The following is a 16656-nucleotide window of genomic DNA, read 5'->3' as shown; positions in this document are numbered from 1 at the left end:
TAACACATAGATAGATAGGTTAAGGATTTTTACAATCTTATAATATGCAGAGAATTATAAGTATGGAGAAACCAGAGAGAGGCGCTGAGGGATGTCTAGGGGGCAGAGTGGAGGATGGGTTCCTTTTTGGGGAGGGGGGGAAGTAGGGGTGGGAATTAAGGATGATATGTTCCATTGAAAAGCAATGACAAACCTAGACAGCATCTTAAAAAGCAGAGACATCACCTTACCAACAAAGGTCCGTATAGTTAATGCTCTGGTTTTCCCAGTAGTGATGTATGGAAGTGAGAGCTGGACCATAAAGAAGGCTGATCGCTGAAGAATTGATGCTTTTGAATTCTGGTGCTGGAGGAGACTCTTGAGAGTCCCATGGACTGCAAGAAGATCAAACCTATCCATTCTGAAGGAAATCAGCCCTGAGTGCTCACTGGAAGGACAGATCCTGAAGCTGAGGCTCCAAGACTTTGGCCACCTCAGGAGAAGAGAAGACTCCCTGGAAAAGAACCTGATGTTGGGAAAGATGGAGGGCGCAAGGAGAAGGGGACGACAGAGGACGAGATGGTGGGACAGTGTTTTGGAAGCTACCAGCATGAGTTTGACCAAACTGCGGGAGGCAGTGGAAGACAGGAGGGCCTGGCGTGCTCTGGTCCAGGGGGTCACAAAGAGGCGGACACGACTAAATGACTAAACAACAACATCATGTTTTATTGATAAAATGTTATGTTGTAATTCTTAATAAAAAAAAACTTTATTAAAAAAAGACATTGTATGGCATCCATGCACTGCCAGGCTGTTCACAGATGCCACATGAATCACGCCCAGCAAGGTGATGTCATGCAGGAGACAGAGAGAGCTGGTGGCACGTTCCACAGAGCTTCTCCACTGGGAGTGGCAAGAGCACCCAATTGCAGGGGCGGAAGAAGGGGGTGCGCTAGGTGCGGGGGCCCCCAGGTGTCACCACTAAGGGAGAGACACGGTGGCTTGTGTGCGCACTGCCCAAACATTCGGCCCACTGTCTTGCCCACAGCTATAGGGTGGCTGAGTGGGAGGAGACAGGCAGACTCTGTGGTGTGCCCTGCCCCTATGCGCAGAGCGTGCCACTCCAGGCACCCGAGCGGCTTCCTCCGCCACGGCCCGATTGCACCCAAGGAAGGAAATGGGCGCCATGACCTGCCCCCTCACCCTCACAAATGAAGCCTGGCTGGATGAAGGCCCCCAAATCATGCAGAGATGTGCCAAGGAGTGTCTTCTTCTGGTGTGGGGCAACTGGGGATTTAGGGCTGGCACCAGCCTTGGGTTAACGTTACAGCGATATTCATGTGTCATGCTAGTGCTCCTCCCGCAGCACACCAATGTGCCACGGTGTCAAATTTGGGGGTTTCTGTCCTATGATCGACAACAGAGAGACAAGGTGGTACTTGGGAGGGAGAGGACAAGAACTGAGCCAAAACTAAACAAAAGCTTTTGCTGAAATGAACAGGGATTGTGCAAGAGTTCTCTTGAGCAGCTCATAAGAAGATCTTGCTGGATCAGGCCCAGGGCCCATCCAGTCCAGGATCCTGCTGTCACTATGACCAACCAGATCCAGCAAGGAGGATTTGATCCCTCTACACTCCTGTGGTTTCCCGCAACTGTGGTTTGGAAGACTCCAACTGTGGTCCTCATGGCTAGTAGCCATTGAGAGTCCTCTTCTCCTCCATGAATTGGTCTAATCCTGTTTTAAAGCTGTTATGTACTGAGTTGAATAGGATCCAAAAGGCAGCAGTCTGATTGGTCCTAGAACAATAGGGTCCAGAATGCAGCAGTCTGATTGGTCCACAGGAGCCACCCAATCCAGCACCAGGTGGAAGTGAATCCGCAACCTGATTGGCCTACAGGAGAATCCCGGAATTAGCCAATCGCGTGGGGCCCATTGTGTAAATAATGTATATAAAGCAGACATTCTGGGGGAACTTTTATTCCTCCTCACCACTATCAGCTGAATAAAGAGCATGAAACCCACTCTCGACTCCGAGTATATTTCAAAAGCCATCCACTGCCTCCTGTGGCAGGGAGTTCCGTGGTTTAACGACATGCAGCACAAAGAAGTTCTTTCTTTTCCCTGTCCTGAGACTTCCGACATTGAGCTTCATTGCACGTCCACAAGTTCTAGCATTTGGGAGAGAGTGAAAACAGCTTCCCTCTAGCCCCTTTCCTCCTGCTGGGCATCATTTGAGAAACCTCTGCTGGCTCCTCCCCATTTCGGTGGGATCTGCGCAGGAGACCTTCCCAGTGAATTGGAGCCCCTAGGAAGTGGGAGGTTCCTGGGAGGTCTCGGGCTTCTGTGTGGCCTGGGCAAGCTGTTCCCTGCAAGGGTCAGGAGCCAGCCAATGCTCCCTAGCGCCTGGGCCTGGCAACCCAATCCTGAACTGGGTGTGGGGAGGCCCCGGCACGGCTGCGTTCATGGGAGGTGACCACAGGAATGCCCAGCTGGCAGGCCACCCCTTCCAAGAGTCTCGGGGCTGGGTATCAACTGTCAGGTTCAGCTGGAGATATCCGATCCCAGTGGCTCTTCCAGGGAAGGGTAACCAGATAGGCCATAAAATATGCGCCACGATTTGAGACTCGCAAGCGCAGCAAATAACCAATTACCCCAAATAGTTTACAGATTTCGGCTCGCATGTTTTCTGGCTCGTGTTTCGCGTGCTAACTTGTCGCTTAATGGCTTATTTGTATTAGAGGCAGCAGAAGGCCTGCCTGGCTGCGAGGAGGTGACCCGACAGCTCTCCAAAGCGGCAGCTCTCTTCGCTGACGGGGCGGAAGACTGCATCTTCTTCACGTGCCAATCTTGGCGATCCAATTTAACATTGCACTCTCTCCATCTACTTCCAATGCACTCGTGGCACATAGCATCCGGATGCTGGGATATTCGGGACAGAGAAAAGAACTTCTTCACGCAGCGCAGACTGTGGAACTCCCTCCCACAAGAGGCAGTGGCGGTCATGGTCAGGTCCACTTTAAAAGAGAATCAGACAAATTCACAGAGGAGGAGAGGGCTATCAAAAGCTCTTCTCTGCCTCCAGTTGCTGGAAAGGAGAGGAGAGTTGCTCTTGCATTCGAATCCTGCCTGCAGATTTCCCTTTGGAGCGTGTGGCTGAGGTTGAATCCTGACAAGACAGAAGGACTGTTTTGGGGGGGACAGGAGGCGGGCAGGTGTGGTGGACTCCCTGGTCCGGTATGGGGTAACTGTGCCCCTGAAGGACCAGGTGTGCAGCCTGGGAGTCATTTTGGACTCACAGCTGTCCATGGAGGCACAAGTCAATTCTGTGTCCAGGGCAGCTGTCTACCAGCTCATCTGGGACTCAGGCTAAGACCCTCCCTGCCTGCAGACTGTCTCGCCAGAGTGGTGCATGCTCTAGTTATCTCTCACTTGGACTACTGCCATGAGCTCTACGTGGGGCTACCTTTGAAGGTGACCCGGAAACTACAACTAATCCAGAATACGGCAGCTAGACTGGTGACTGGGAGCGGCCGCCGGGACCACATAACACCGGTCCTCAAAGACCTACATTGGCTCCCAGTATGTTTCCAAGCATAATTAAAAGTGTTGGTGCTGACTTTGAAAGCCCTAAACGGCCTCGGTCCTGTATACCTGAAGGAGTGTCTCCACCCCCATCGTTCTGCCCGGACACTGAGGTCCAGCACCAAGGCCTTCTGGCGGTTCCCTCATTGCGAGAAGTGAGGTTACAGGGAACCAGGCAGAGGGCCTTCTCAGTGGTGGCACCTGCCCTGTGGAACGCCCTCCCACCAGATGTCAAAGAAAAAAACAACTACCAGATTTTTAGAAGACATCTGAAGGCAGCCCTGTTTAGGGAAGCTTTTAATGTTTAATAGGTTATTGTATTTTAATATTCTGTTGGAAGCTGCCCAGAGTGCCTGGGGAAACCCAGTCAGATGGGTGGGGTATAAATAATAAATTATTATTATTATTATTATTATTATTATTATTATTATTATTATTATTAGCCACTTTGAGAACAGGATGCTGGACTGCAGGGGCCATTGGCCTGATCCAGCAGGCTCATATTGCGTATTCATTTGTGGAATTTCTTAAGTTTAGCCATTTCCTCAAGTCCCCCGGATGTGCGTTGGAAACCCTGCAAATTCCAATGGCAGAATTGCTTGTTTTGTGTGAATGGCCCCATCTGAGAGATGCAGCTACGTGGGTGTAAAGGGATCCATCCGGCTCACTGCAGGCATAACCCTCCCATCCATCCTGGGCAGTGTGTGTGTGTGTGTGTGTGTTGCACCGATGTGCAGTGACCCAGCATCCTCAGGGATCATCTCCGTATCTGCGACTTCCCGGCATGTGCTGTACAAGTTAATTTGCAAACGGGGAGGTGAGCAGTGAAACCAAATGCCATGTCATATCTCAAGTACACAGTGTTGCTTTTACATTTGTTTGCTAAGCAAATGAAACAGCAGAGATAAGGCTGCACAAATTTTTTTGTAATGGTAGCTGCTGAACCGAGATTAGGCTGAACCGGACATCATTACAGCCTGGCTGCTAGATCACAGCAGCTGCCAAGCTATCCCAGTATCCTGTTCTCCCAGAGGGCAGCCAGGGGAAAGTCCAAAGGCAGGAGCTGGGAGCAACAGGAGCTCTCCCCACCTGACCCTGCACTGGGTTCCTCAGGATTAGTCCCTCTGGGGGCTGAACCAGGCCCCTCTCCCAAACCCTAAACCAGGGGTCAGCAAACTTTTTCAGCAGGGGGCCGGTCCACTGCCCCTCAGACCTTGTGGCAGGCTGGACTATATTGGGGGGGGGGTGAATTCTATGCCCCACAAATAACCCAAGGATGCATTTTAAATAAAAGCACACATTCTACTCATTGATTCACGTTGATTCCTGGACCATCTGCGGGCTGGATTTAGAAGGTGATTGGGCCGCATCCAGCCCCTGGCCCTTAGTTTGCCTAAAGGTAAAGGGGCCCCTGACCATTAGGTCCACTTGTGGACGACTCTGGGGTTGCGGCGCTCATCTCGCTTTACTGGCCGAGGGAGGCGGCGTACAGCTTCCGGGTCATGTGGCCAGCATGACTAAGCCGCTTCTGGCGAACCAGAGCAGCGCACGGAAACGCAGTTTACCTACCCACTGGAGCGGTACCTATTTATCTACTTGCACTTGGACATGCTTTTGAACTGCTAGGTTGGCAGGAGCAGGGGCCGAGCAACGGAAGCTCACCCTGTCGCACGGATTCGAACCGTCAACTTTCTGATCGGCAAGTCCTAGGCTCTGTGGTTTAACCCACAGAGCCACCCATGTCCCATGGCATTCAGTTAGGGTCCTCCTAAACTGGTTCTTGTTTTATGGTCCCTTCGTACTCTTGAGTGAAGCCTCCCTGATGGTGGGTTTTGCAGACTCTCGACCCCCAGGCCTTGCAGATACAACAGCTGGGGTCTACATAGGAACAATTTCTATGTTCTTCATGCACTCCCAAGTTCTCAGCACCCACCAATCCTCAAATCCCCCCAAAATCACTTGAGAGATGTGTAGAAGGAAAGGGAGTCCCTGAAGCCACGTCAAGGCATCCAGCTATTCCAACTTCATGACCCAATAACTTCCACCCAGCAAGGAATCCTGGGCTTTGCCTCAACTGAATAACCCAATTTTGCGGTTCCAATTTTCTATTTTTCCTTTAATATCAGGACAAATTTTGCAGGCATAAATAGAAGGCTGGGGTTTTCTCATCTTTCTGTGTAACCTGAGAAAACGTCAATCCGACACTCCCAGCCTCCAATTTGTGGCTGTTTCCACCACCTACCACACACCATTAAAAGAGAAAGAAAAGAAAACCCCGGGTTTGCAAAATAAAGCATAAAGCCGCCGAACCCAGTAATTAGGCGAGAAATGAAGGCATACATACATGGAGGTCAGCCCGGGAAGTTTGCGTGTTAATGAAAGCTGAGCTGGTCATGCCGTCCTCAGGCTACAAATTAAAAGCTTTGATTAGTGGCGGAGTTAGACAAGCACAAATCCAACACACAATGGCAGGCGCAAGGGTTGGCTTTTGTAAAACACAAACAAGGCATAGAAATACAACCTCCCTTATCCAAACGAGCACATGGGAAAGACCTCGAGTCCAAATAACTGGATCTCCAATAACTCAAGGACAAGCAAGGCGTGAGAAAAAATATCCATGCTGACTGGTTTTGTGAATACAGCAGCTGCCTTTGCACATAATGTTTCGCCAAGCCATGGTTTCTCAGGAATGCCTGGCTGTGGAGGAGATGATGGCACCTGCTTGGCTCCTCCTGGGCTTCACCACTAACACTCCTGCTTAGCCAAGACCCTTGGCTGTTGGGCTACAGCACATGGTTAGGAAACAGAAGCCTGAAGAACCATCCCAGGGATTATGATGACACGCGGAGAGCGTGCTGGATCAGGCCAAGGGCCCATCTAGTGAAGGAATCAGGTACAAGAGCAGCAACTCTCCCCATCCCAACACCCTCCCAGAAGCTGGGATGCAGAAACCATAGAGCCAGAGCAGAGCCATCAATAGCCCTCTCCTCCTCCATGAATTTGCCCCGTCCTCTGTTAAAGTCATCGAGGTTGGCGCTTCCTGGGGAAGTGAGTTCCATAGATTAACTGCAGACTGCAGGAAGGAGCACTTTCTTGTATCTATCCTGAACTTTGGATATCGAGCCTTGGCTTAGCCATTGTCTTGCCCTGAGCTAAAAAGCTGGGGGGGGGAGCAAAGGGGGCCAGGATCTTCTATGGGAGGCAGCGCCTTCACATAGTCCTGAGATACTCTGGCTCTGTCAGGCCAGTGGGTGGTGGGAGAACTAATTTGAACACCCAAAAAGGCAAGGAGGCAAGAGGGCCTCTGAGGTCTCTGTTTTCATTTGGGTCTGCAGATTTTATACCTTTAAAGCATTTCAAGATGTTGCTTTCAAAGTGCTGTTTGTTTGTTTGTTTGTTTGTTCGTTTGCATTTATATCCCACCTTTTTCTCCAAGTAGTGCAAGGCAGCATACATTATTCTCCCTCTCATTTAATCTCCACAACAGCCCTGTGAGGTAGGTCAGGCTGAGAGACAGTGACTGTACCCAACGGGTATCCAAACCGTGGTCTCCCAGGTTCTAGTCTAGCACTCTATGCCACAGTGTGTTTCAATGCTCCCCACCCCTTTGTTTATTCATTATAAGCTAGGTTTTTTTTGGGGGGGGGTCATTTTGGACATCAGATGCACAGGATCCTAAATAAGGAGAACAACAGCCTGAATGCCTGCTTACAAGGGCCAAATACCAGCTAAGACTGGGAAATTCAGGGTGTGTGGCAACCCTGAACTAGAGAATGTGGGAACAGGGTGGGAACAGGAGCAAAGAAATTGGCTAGTCATAGGAAACTGAATCTCATTGCATCCTCATTGCATCTAATGACGCTCAGATATGCACAACCCATGGAAACTTTAGATAAGCAATAACTTTCCTGTTGCAGAGATGTGGATAACCGAGGTTAATCAATGCAAAGAGCACAACAAGCTTCCAGAGTTAATCAGGCTGGGATTAAAATCCGAACTCCACCTTTTAGCCTCAGTTCCCCATCTGTAAAATGGGTATGTCTGTGGCCTATCTCACAGAATTGTTGCAAGATCAAGGACACAGCCCACTGGGAAGTGCTCCTGAGCAAGCCCTATGCAAATAGTGAGACTTGGCGATCTTCCATCCCTGGCTTTCCTCCTATTCTCTCTCTTCACTGTTAAAATTTAGACTCTTCCCTTACTTGACAAAGGGCTGCATACATTGATAGCACAGGGAGATTATGATAGTCACATTGCAAATCGCAACCATAATCATATTACGCTATAGGAGGGGTTTGCAATATCAGAGCAGTCGAGCAAAAGGGGGCAACAGTCCCCAATGATTCCACAATTGCCTTGCAGAAATATGAAATGATCATTATTAACACCTGTCAGAGCTGCTTCAAGATCCTAGCTCACAGAGGATCACGCTAGCCAGCGGTCATTAAGTAAAAGTCTTTATTGAATTACAGTTTCCATTCTCACGCTGCTGTCTGCAACTCTACGTCTACTAGCTAGATCGGCGAGGCTCCGTCTGAGTCTCCGCCCCGTGCGCACCAACTTAATATCCTAGCCTTGCTCCACCTTTTCCTCCTGACTGTCCTCCTCTGGGTCCCTCTACCCCCCGGGGCTTCTTCCTTCCGGGATTCTTCTGACGCTGACCCGGACCCTTCTGCCTCCTTGCGCCGGGCTTTAGGACCCGGTTCCCTTTCGGGGCTGCTCACTGCGCCGCCTTCCTCTGCATTTGAACTTGGCGCGCGCGCCCAACCTTCCACTTTCCTCTTAACCGTTTCCTCGCTCCCCGATGGAGGTGTGGCCACTCCTGACTCCTGCCCTCCCTCCTGTGGTGAGCTGCCAGCGCTTCCCTCCTGGCTCCTTTCCTCTTCCCTGCTTCCTGGCGGTGACGCTGGTCCCGATTTCCAGCTGCTCCCCCCTGAGTCTCCTCTGGCTCTATCTTCCTGGGGTGCCTCCCTAGACTCCCCCCTTGCCCTGGCCACTGGTGCTCCTTTCTGTGAATCCTCTGATTCACTGGAAAGACTGGGAGATCTCGGGTCGTCGTCATCACTCATCCTTTCCTCTGTCTCCTCCCCTTCGCTCTCTGTTTCCTCCCTTGCCCGTGCCTCTGCACCTAAACCCCTGACATCCATCCCCCCCTCGAAGCCCCCCAGTCCCCCCTCCCCTCCTTCCGGTGCTGGAGCTGGGGGCTGCTGTTGCAAAGGGACGAACGTCGGATATCGGTCGCTTCCCGTGGCAGGCCTCCAGCGGAACTCTTCCAGGTCTTCCTCTCTGCTCTCGTTGACGACAGTCACCTCCTCTTCCATCTCTGTGCCGCCGTGCTCGAAACCAGGGTCGTCCCCGAAAATGTCCATGTCCGTCTCTCCCGCACTTCCTCCAGGCGGCGTTGCTCGGCCGGAACAGTCCAGCCACTTCCTGCGGAACTGCTCCTCCGGCCTATCGTCCCACCAATACGAGGGTTCTGAGACCGATCCCGAGGGTGACCCCTCCGGGGAACGGACGTCTCGTGTTGGTTCCTCGTCCGAGTCGAACCCCCTGAACGTGCTGTCCGAAAGCGTGGGCGTGAAAAGCCAGTCGTCGAAAAAGTCTGCTGGCATAGGTCTATGTGGGAAGAGGGCATGAAACTCGTCTTTGAGCAGAGGTTCGTCTAAAGCGTAGCCCGGCACCCAGCTGTTCGCACTGGCCGGGGTGCCCTCCCTGGCGAGAAAGTATTCTACTCCCTCTTCCCCCCATCTGGAGTCCAAAATCTCCGTGACTTCGTTGATGCGCTCCTCCTGTGCCCCTCCCGCGTGCCCCGTTCCTTCTCTGAGCGGACTCGGCGCCGTTCCGGGTTCCTGGAACCTGTGCGGTGCCTTGTAGGGAGTGAGCACCGATCTGTGGAACACCGGATGCATTCTGGAACCCTCCGGAAGCGCCAGCCTGAAAGCCACCGGGTTGACCTGCTCTTCGACTTGGTAGGGCCCCAGTTGTTTATGCCCTAGTTTCTTCTTGGCCAACGACCTGGCCGGCACTGCGTGGGCTGCTAACCAGACCCAGTCTCCCACGTGGAGCTCTTCGCCAACCCTTCTGTGTTTGTCCGCTTGTACCTTGTATGCGTGTTTAGCCAGCTCCAGGTGGCGCCGCAGCTGATCGTGGACTTCCTGCAGCTCCGACGCGAACGCATCTGCTGACTGCGGCTCCCCTTCTCCCCTGCATTCCAGTCCCGGAAAGGTTCTAGGGTGCCGCCCGTTGTTGGCGAAGAACGGCGTGACGCCCGTGGATACGTGCTTCGTGTTGTTGTAGGCAAACTCTGCAAGCGGCAGGTAATCTACCCACGTCGCAGGCTGTTGGTTTGCATAACATCTCAGGTACTGCTGCATGATGGCATTGGCTCGCTCCGCTTGCCCGTTGGTCTGCGGGTGTCTCGCCGACGCCAGATTGATCTTGACGTTTAGGAAGCCCATCAGTTTCTGCCAGAAGTTCGAGATGAACTGCCGCCCGCGGTCGGACAGAATAGACCGTGGCAGACCGTGAACCTTGAACACGTGGTCTATGAACAGTTTGGCGGTTTGCTCCGCCGTGGCCACCTTAGCACACGGGATGAAATGCGCCATCTTGGAGAACAGGTCCACCACCACCAACACTGCCGTCTTGCCCCTTGAGCTGGGCAGATCCGTGACAAAGTCCAGAGCCACCCTTTCCCAAGGTTCGACCGGAGTTTGCAGCGGCTCCAACAGTCCAGCCGGCGGTTTGTGCACCGGCTTTGCCCTCTGGCAGGTGTCACACCTCGCTACGTAGTCTGCGACCTCCCCTCTCATTCCAGGCCACCAGAAATCCCTGGCTACTAATTCCACCGTCTTCTCCTTGCCAAAGTGCCCGGCCGTGGGTGCGTCGTGCAGCTGCTGTAGCACCTTGGCTCGAAGTTCGTCACCCGGCACGTAGATGGCCCCTTTACGGATGAGCAAGCCATCTCGTAGCTGGAAACCGTCGGCCGCTGCCTTGCCCCCTCGCACCTCTGCCATCTTCGTTCGTGCGAAGGAGTCCCCCTGCAACGCTCGCCGCACCGCCTCTAGGTCCACGGTCGCCGCGGCGCACGCCCACACTGTCGGTGCAAAGATGTGCATGGCGGCCGCTGGTGTTGCGTCCTCCAGATACTGTGGCTTGCGGGAGAGAGCGTCTGCCATGATGTTGGTGTCCCCCGGGACATACTCTATTCGGAAGTCGAAGTCCGCAAAGAACTCAGCCCAACGTATCTGCCTCTGGTTCAGGAACTGTGCCGTGCGCCAGTGTTCCAGATTCTTGTGGTCCGTGCAAACCTGCACCGTGTGCTTGGCGCCGATCAGAAAGTGCCTCCACGCCTTGAACGCTGCATGAATGGCCAGCAACTCCCTGTCCCATATGGTGTAGTTCTGCTCGGACTTGCTGAGCTTCCTGGAGTAAAACGCTCCCGGCCGCCACACGCCCTGCGGGTCCTTCTGCAGCAGGACCGCCCCCACTGCTCTGTCCGAAGCGTCTGTCTCCACCCTCATCGGCATGCTGGGGTTGACATGAAGCAGCTGCTCTTCCGACGCGAAGAGACGCTTGAGGGCCTGAAAGGACTGCTCCGCCTGCTCTGTCCAGATGAACTTCTTCTTCTTGGAGCTAAGGGTGTCAGTGATGGCCGCCGTCTGCATCGCGAAGCCCTTGATAAACTTGCGATAGAAGTTCGCAAAGCCGACAAACCGTTGGACCTCCTTCCGGTTGCGTGGGCTCTTCCAATCCAACACCGCTCGAACCTTGGCGCTGTCCATGGCGAGCCCCTTGGCAGACAGCTTGTAGCCCAGAAAATCCACCTCCGGCACGTCAAATTGGCACTTCTCCAGCTTGGCGTAGAGCCTGTGTTGCTTTAGCCTGCCCAGCACTTCCTTGACGTGCTTGTCATGTTCTTGCTGCGACTCCGAAAAGATCAGGATGTCATCCAAGAAACAGACGCACGTCTTGTAGAGAAGTCCCGCCAACACGTGATGCATAAATGCTTGAAAAACGTGAGCGCCATTTTGCAGTCCAAAAGGCATAACTCTGTATTCGTAGGTACCCAGTGGCGTGAACATGGCTGTCTTCCACTCATCACCTTCCCGCATGCGAATGAGGTTGTACGCCCCCCGCAGGTCCAACTTGGTGAACACCTTTCCCTTCCGTACCTTCGCCAGGAGGTCGTCGATGCGGGGCATGGGGAAGTCCGACGGCTTGGTCACACTGTTCAAAAGCCTGTAATCCACTACGAGTCTTTTTTGGGGCGTGTCTCGCTTCTTAACAAAGAATACAGGACTGCCCCCCACTGCCTTAGACTCCCGGATGAAACCGCGCTCCAAATTATGATCGATGAAGTCTTTGAGTTCCTGCAGTTCGTCCTCAGACATGGAATACAGCTTCCCTTTAGGCAGCGCCGCCCCCGGCAGCAGGTCAATTTTGCAGTCATATGGTCTGTGAGGGGGTAGCCTGTCCGCCTCCTTCTCGCAGAAAACTTCCAGAAATTCTGCGTACTTGTGGGGAATCGCTTGCAGCGTGCCTAGCAGCAGCTGTGACTCCTCTTCCTCTCCTTCCTGCCTGGGTACGATGCAGTGTTCAGCACAAAAGGAAGAGCCGAAGACCAGCTGCCTCTGGAACCAAGCCATCGTTGGGCTGTGCTTGTCCAGCCAACTCATACCCAATACAATGGGCGTGTCAGACAGTTGAGTGACGTTGAAGCTGATGACTTCCCTGTGATTCCCAAGTCGCATCACCATTGGTGGCGTCTGCTTCACCACTTGCCCCCCTAGCAGCTCCCTGCCATCCACCGTGACAACCTGCAGGGGCAGTGTGGCCGGCAGCAACTGCACAGCGTGCCTGTCGACAAATTCCTGCCCTATAAAGTCCGCGTTGCTGCCGGAGTCGATGGTGATTGGCACGTCCATGGTGATTCCATTGGGCAGCTGGAGAGATGCTGTGAGCCGCACTACTGGTTTGGGCGGGAGGGGGTTCACTGGCTGTAAAATTTCTGGGGACTGCGTCACTAACACGTCTGGCTGGGCCCCAGTGCCTCTTCCTCCAGCCAGACATCGTCGTTTCCCTGCTGTGGGCCTCCCTGCTGCGTTGCTGCAGTCACCATTGCTGAGGCTGCAGTAAGCTTGTGGGGCCTCTGGGGACACTCTTTCGCCATATGCCCTGGCTGCTCACAGACGTAACACTTCCTGGTCCCTCTAGGAGGCTTCGCCTTCACTGCTGCCGGTGCTAGGGCTCTGGTTGCTGACTGAGCCCTTGCACCTCCAACCTCCATAGGTTCGGCTCCTCCTCCTGGCGGAGGCGTGGATTGCGTTCGCGCTGCTTCTCTGGGAAAGAAGGAGGGGCCCCCGGCTGGTTCGCGCCCTCCACGTCCTTCGTCCTTGCTCCACGGACGTCCTTCCAGCCTCACCCCCACTGCCAGTGCCCTCTGAACGACCTCCTGGGTGGTTCGGGGTCTCTCCCCCCTCGCTATCTCATCTTTAATCGAGTTGTGCAGTCCCTCCCAAAAGAGGTCTCTTACAGGAGCCGAATCTCTGTCCCATTCCAGGGCGCTGACCAAGGCGAAAAAGCGTGCATGATACTGTCTGACGCTGGCCCTCCCTTGTCTCAGCCCATGCACCTCCTTCCGTGCAAGATCAATGTCAATACTTGATAAGAAACACCCATCCATCGCTTTAATAAAGGCATCCGCATTCTGGAGCGCCGGATCGTTATCTCTCCATAAATTGCGCAACCATGCTTTCGCCTCCCCATGCAGATGGGACATGATGAACCCCACTCTCTCCTGTTCATCTCTAAAGTCTTTATGCAACAGTTGCAGTGCGCACAGTACGTCGGCTCTAAAGTTGGGATACTGTTGCAGGTTCCCATCGAAGTGAGAGAGCAGCCCGCCTGTCCGTCTCGCCAACCCAATTCCCTCCTGCCGGGGTGGTTGCTTTGCCAGTACGTCTAACCTGACCTGGAGATCCCTGCAGGCGGCAGCTGCCTCGTCCTCTCTCTTCCTGGATGCGAGAACCTCGGCGTTCAGTTGTGCCACTGCTTTTCTGAGGTCCTCTATCTGCTGCTCAGCCGTCATGTCTCCTGCCGTTCGTGAGCTCGCTAGTGGGCGCCTGTTTCTCTCCCCTCCTCGAGGCTGCAGATGCCCACAATGTAGAGACGGAGCCTACTGTCAGAGCTGCTTCAAGATCCTAGCTCACAGAGGATCACGCTAGCCAGCGGTCATTAAGTAAAAGTCTTTATTGAATTACAGTTTCCATTCTCACGCTGCTGTCTGCAACTCTACGTCTACTAGCTAGATCGGCGAGGCTCCGTCTGAGTCTCCGCCCCGTGCGCACCAACTTAATATCCTAGCCTTGCTCCACCTTTTCCTCCTGACTGTCCTCCTCTGGGTCCCTCTACCCCCCGGGGCTTCTTCCTTCCGGGATTCTTCTGACGCTGACCCGGACCCTTCTGCCTCCTTGCGCCGGGCTTTAGGACCCGGTTCCCTTTCGGGGCTGCTCACTGCGCCGCCTTCCTCTGCATTTGAACTTGGCGCGCGCGCCCAACCTTCCACTTTCCTCTTAACCGTTTCCTCGCTCCCCGATGGAGGTGTGGCCACTCCTGACTCCTGCCCTCCCTCCTGTGGTGAGCTGCCAGCGCTTCCCTCCTGGCTCCTTTCCTCTTCCCTGCTTCCTGGCGGTGACGCTGGTCCCGATTTCCAGCTGCTCCCCCCTGAGTCTCCTCTGGCTCTATCTTCCTGGGGTGCCTCCCTAGACTCCCCCCTTGCCCTGGCCACTGGTGCTCCTTTCTGTGAATCCTCTGATTCACTGGAAAGACTGGGAGATCTCGGGTCGTCGTCATCACTCATCCTTTCCTCTGTCTCCTCCCCTTCGCTCTCTGTTTCCTCCCTTGCCCGTGCCTCTGCACCTAAACCCCTGACAACACCGAATTATGAATCGCTTTCTAAACCACCATCTCAAGGCGACTTTCATATAAAAGAGTCGAAAACACAAACAACCAATTCGCTTAAGTACAAAAGTGCCTAAATACGAAGGTGCATCTTACAGAACCCCCAAATGTTCCTATTTTCCAGGGACAGTCCTGGATTTTCAGAAGCTGGACCAGTTTCTGAGTTCATCCTGGAATGTCCCGCTTTTCCTCAGGACGTCCCTGTTTTCACCAGAGAAATGTTGGAGGGAACAGAGTTATCTGGCCGAAGAGCCATCTGAAGAGAGTCCTGTATAGGAAAGTTTTTTTAATGTTTTATTATGTTTTTCTGTATGTTGGGAGCAGCCCAGAGTGCCTGGGGCAACCCAATCAGATGGACGGGGTATAAATAATAAGGTTGTTGTTCTTGTTCTTGTTGTTATTATGGAATAGGCTATTCACAGTGCTATTTTTCTAGAAAAAGAGGTGCCAGAACTCACCATGAACACCTCCTTTGTCCTCTGATATTGGTACTGACGCCCTCCTGAGAGGTGCTGGAACTGAGTTCCAGCTGAAAAGAAGCCCTGGGTGCTCCTATTTTCATCGGAGAAATGTTGGAGGATATGATCTTACCACCTCACCCAGAACCCAAAAAAACTCAGAAGCCCATGAGATGATTTGAGAGAGAGATGGGCAGAAGGGAAAATTTTCCTCCAGACCCACGCACCATTCCAGCGCCCATCACCAGGGCAGTTTTTTTGTAGGTGCCAGAGAGCCCTGCTCCCCTGAGGTTTGGTGCTCCCAGTTGCATCTCAACTCTGGAATCCCAGACACGAGCTTCTCATTTTATTTGCAAGGAAACTCTCAGTGCCTCTCCTACCTAAGCTCTGAACTCTCTCCCATCCCATCTTCCCTCTCCGTCTCCTGGCAAACGATCGCCTGGTGGGTAGAGGGGGCTGCACATGGATCTTGCAGCGCCAGTGGCGACAGGGTGTGGCAAACCCAAGTCCCTGTTTGCCCCTGACTCTGCGCCACATCTAAGCGGGATAAATCTTTGGCAATTTAAGCAGCAGCAGAAGGCCAGGGCCTTTGGCAGAAAGCAGGCAGAGAGCCCCTCCGGTAGCTCCAAATGAATTTAATTGGGAGCAGGCTTAAGGACGGGCAGCCGGGTGGAGCAATGGCAGGAGCAGCAGCAAAAATCCTGGAGGTGGAACGCCACCCTGATGACAGACGTAGAAATGCCAAATCTGTGCCAAAGCTATATATAGGGCTTTAAAGGTTTAAACCTTTAAAGCCCTATACGGCCTAGGACCCTCGTACCTACGGGACCGCTTCTCCTGGTATGTCCCACAGAGGACCTTACGGTCTTCAAACAAAAACATCTTGGAGATCCCAGGACACAGGGAGGTTAGGCTGGCCTCAACTAGAGCCAGGGCCTTTCCGGCTGTGGCCCCGATCTGGTGGAACACTCTGTCACAAGAGATCAGGGCCCTGCGGGACTTGACATCTTTCCACAGGGCCTGCAAGACAGAGCTGTCTGTCTAAACCTCTGCCCTGAGACAAAGTGAGCAACACAAGAACAGCCTCAGATTGAAGTCCACCTGGCCCAGCCTTCTGTTCTCCCAGTGGCCAACCAGCTGCCCATGGAAGCCCACCAACAGGGTCCCATTGCAACAGCTTAGCCTCATCCTCCATTGACGGGCCTGATCATCTTTGAAAGCCATCCAAGTTGGTGACCATCACAGACCCTCCTGGAAGCAAATCCCATAGTTGCACCACACACTGAGGATTCCAACTGCCAGAAAGGGGCCCCTCCCAACCCTACAATTCTAAGTCCATCTCCTGAATCTTCTGAAGTTCAAAGACGACGCAGCAGAAAACTCCCAGAGAACTGCCTGTTGGAAAGAGAACTGGGTTGCAACTTTCCACAGAAGGATCTGATCAGCCTCCACTTAAGCCTCATAGGTTATGGTCCTCTTAACGGAGACTGGGGGGGGGGGGAGAGATGCCACTTCAAAGGAAGCCACAGTGGAGTCCCAAGAGGCTTGCCAGACCCCAGTCGCTCACCATCTTCTCAGCTATAATACCAGGCAGAACCCCAGAGGAATGTGGGAGAGGACCCCTCCCCTTCTAAGTAAAAGGGCGTCAGTTGCACACACACACACACACACACA

General features: G+C 53.4%; 1 protein-coding gene across 7 annotated transcripts in view; it reads right to left on the bottom strand.

Moving 5' to 3' along the window:
- Positions 1–16656, bottom strand: part of DYSF (dysferlin) — a 201252-nt gene that overhangs the window by 48706 nt on the left and 135890 nt on the right. For 4 of the 7 annotated variants that reach the window (XM_081206891.1, XM_081206893.1, XM_081206890.1 and 1 more), the window contains one exon: positions 5907–5969. The exons of the other annotated variants lie outside the window; for them this stretch is intronic. In XM_081206891.1, coding sequence (XP_081063017.1) covers positions 5907–5969 — 63 coding nt within the window. The remainder of the gene's footprint in view (positions 1–5906; positions 5970–16656) is intronic. 7 annotated transcript variants of the gene reach the window in all.

Source organism: Podarcis bocagei (genome assembly GCF_964188305.1).
Source record: "Podarcis bocagei genome assembly, chromosome: 9".
NCBI lineage: Eukaryota > Metazoa > Chordata > Lepidosauria > Squamata > Lacertidae > Podarcis > Podarcis bocagei.
Note: the sequence above shows the minus strand (reverse complement) of the source record. Positions and strands in the feature narration are given on the sequence as shown.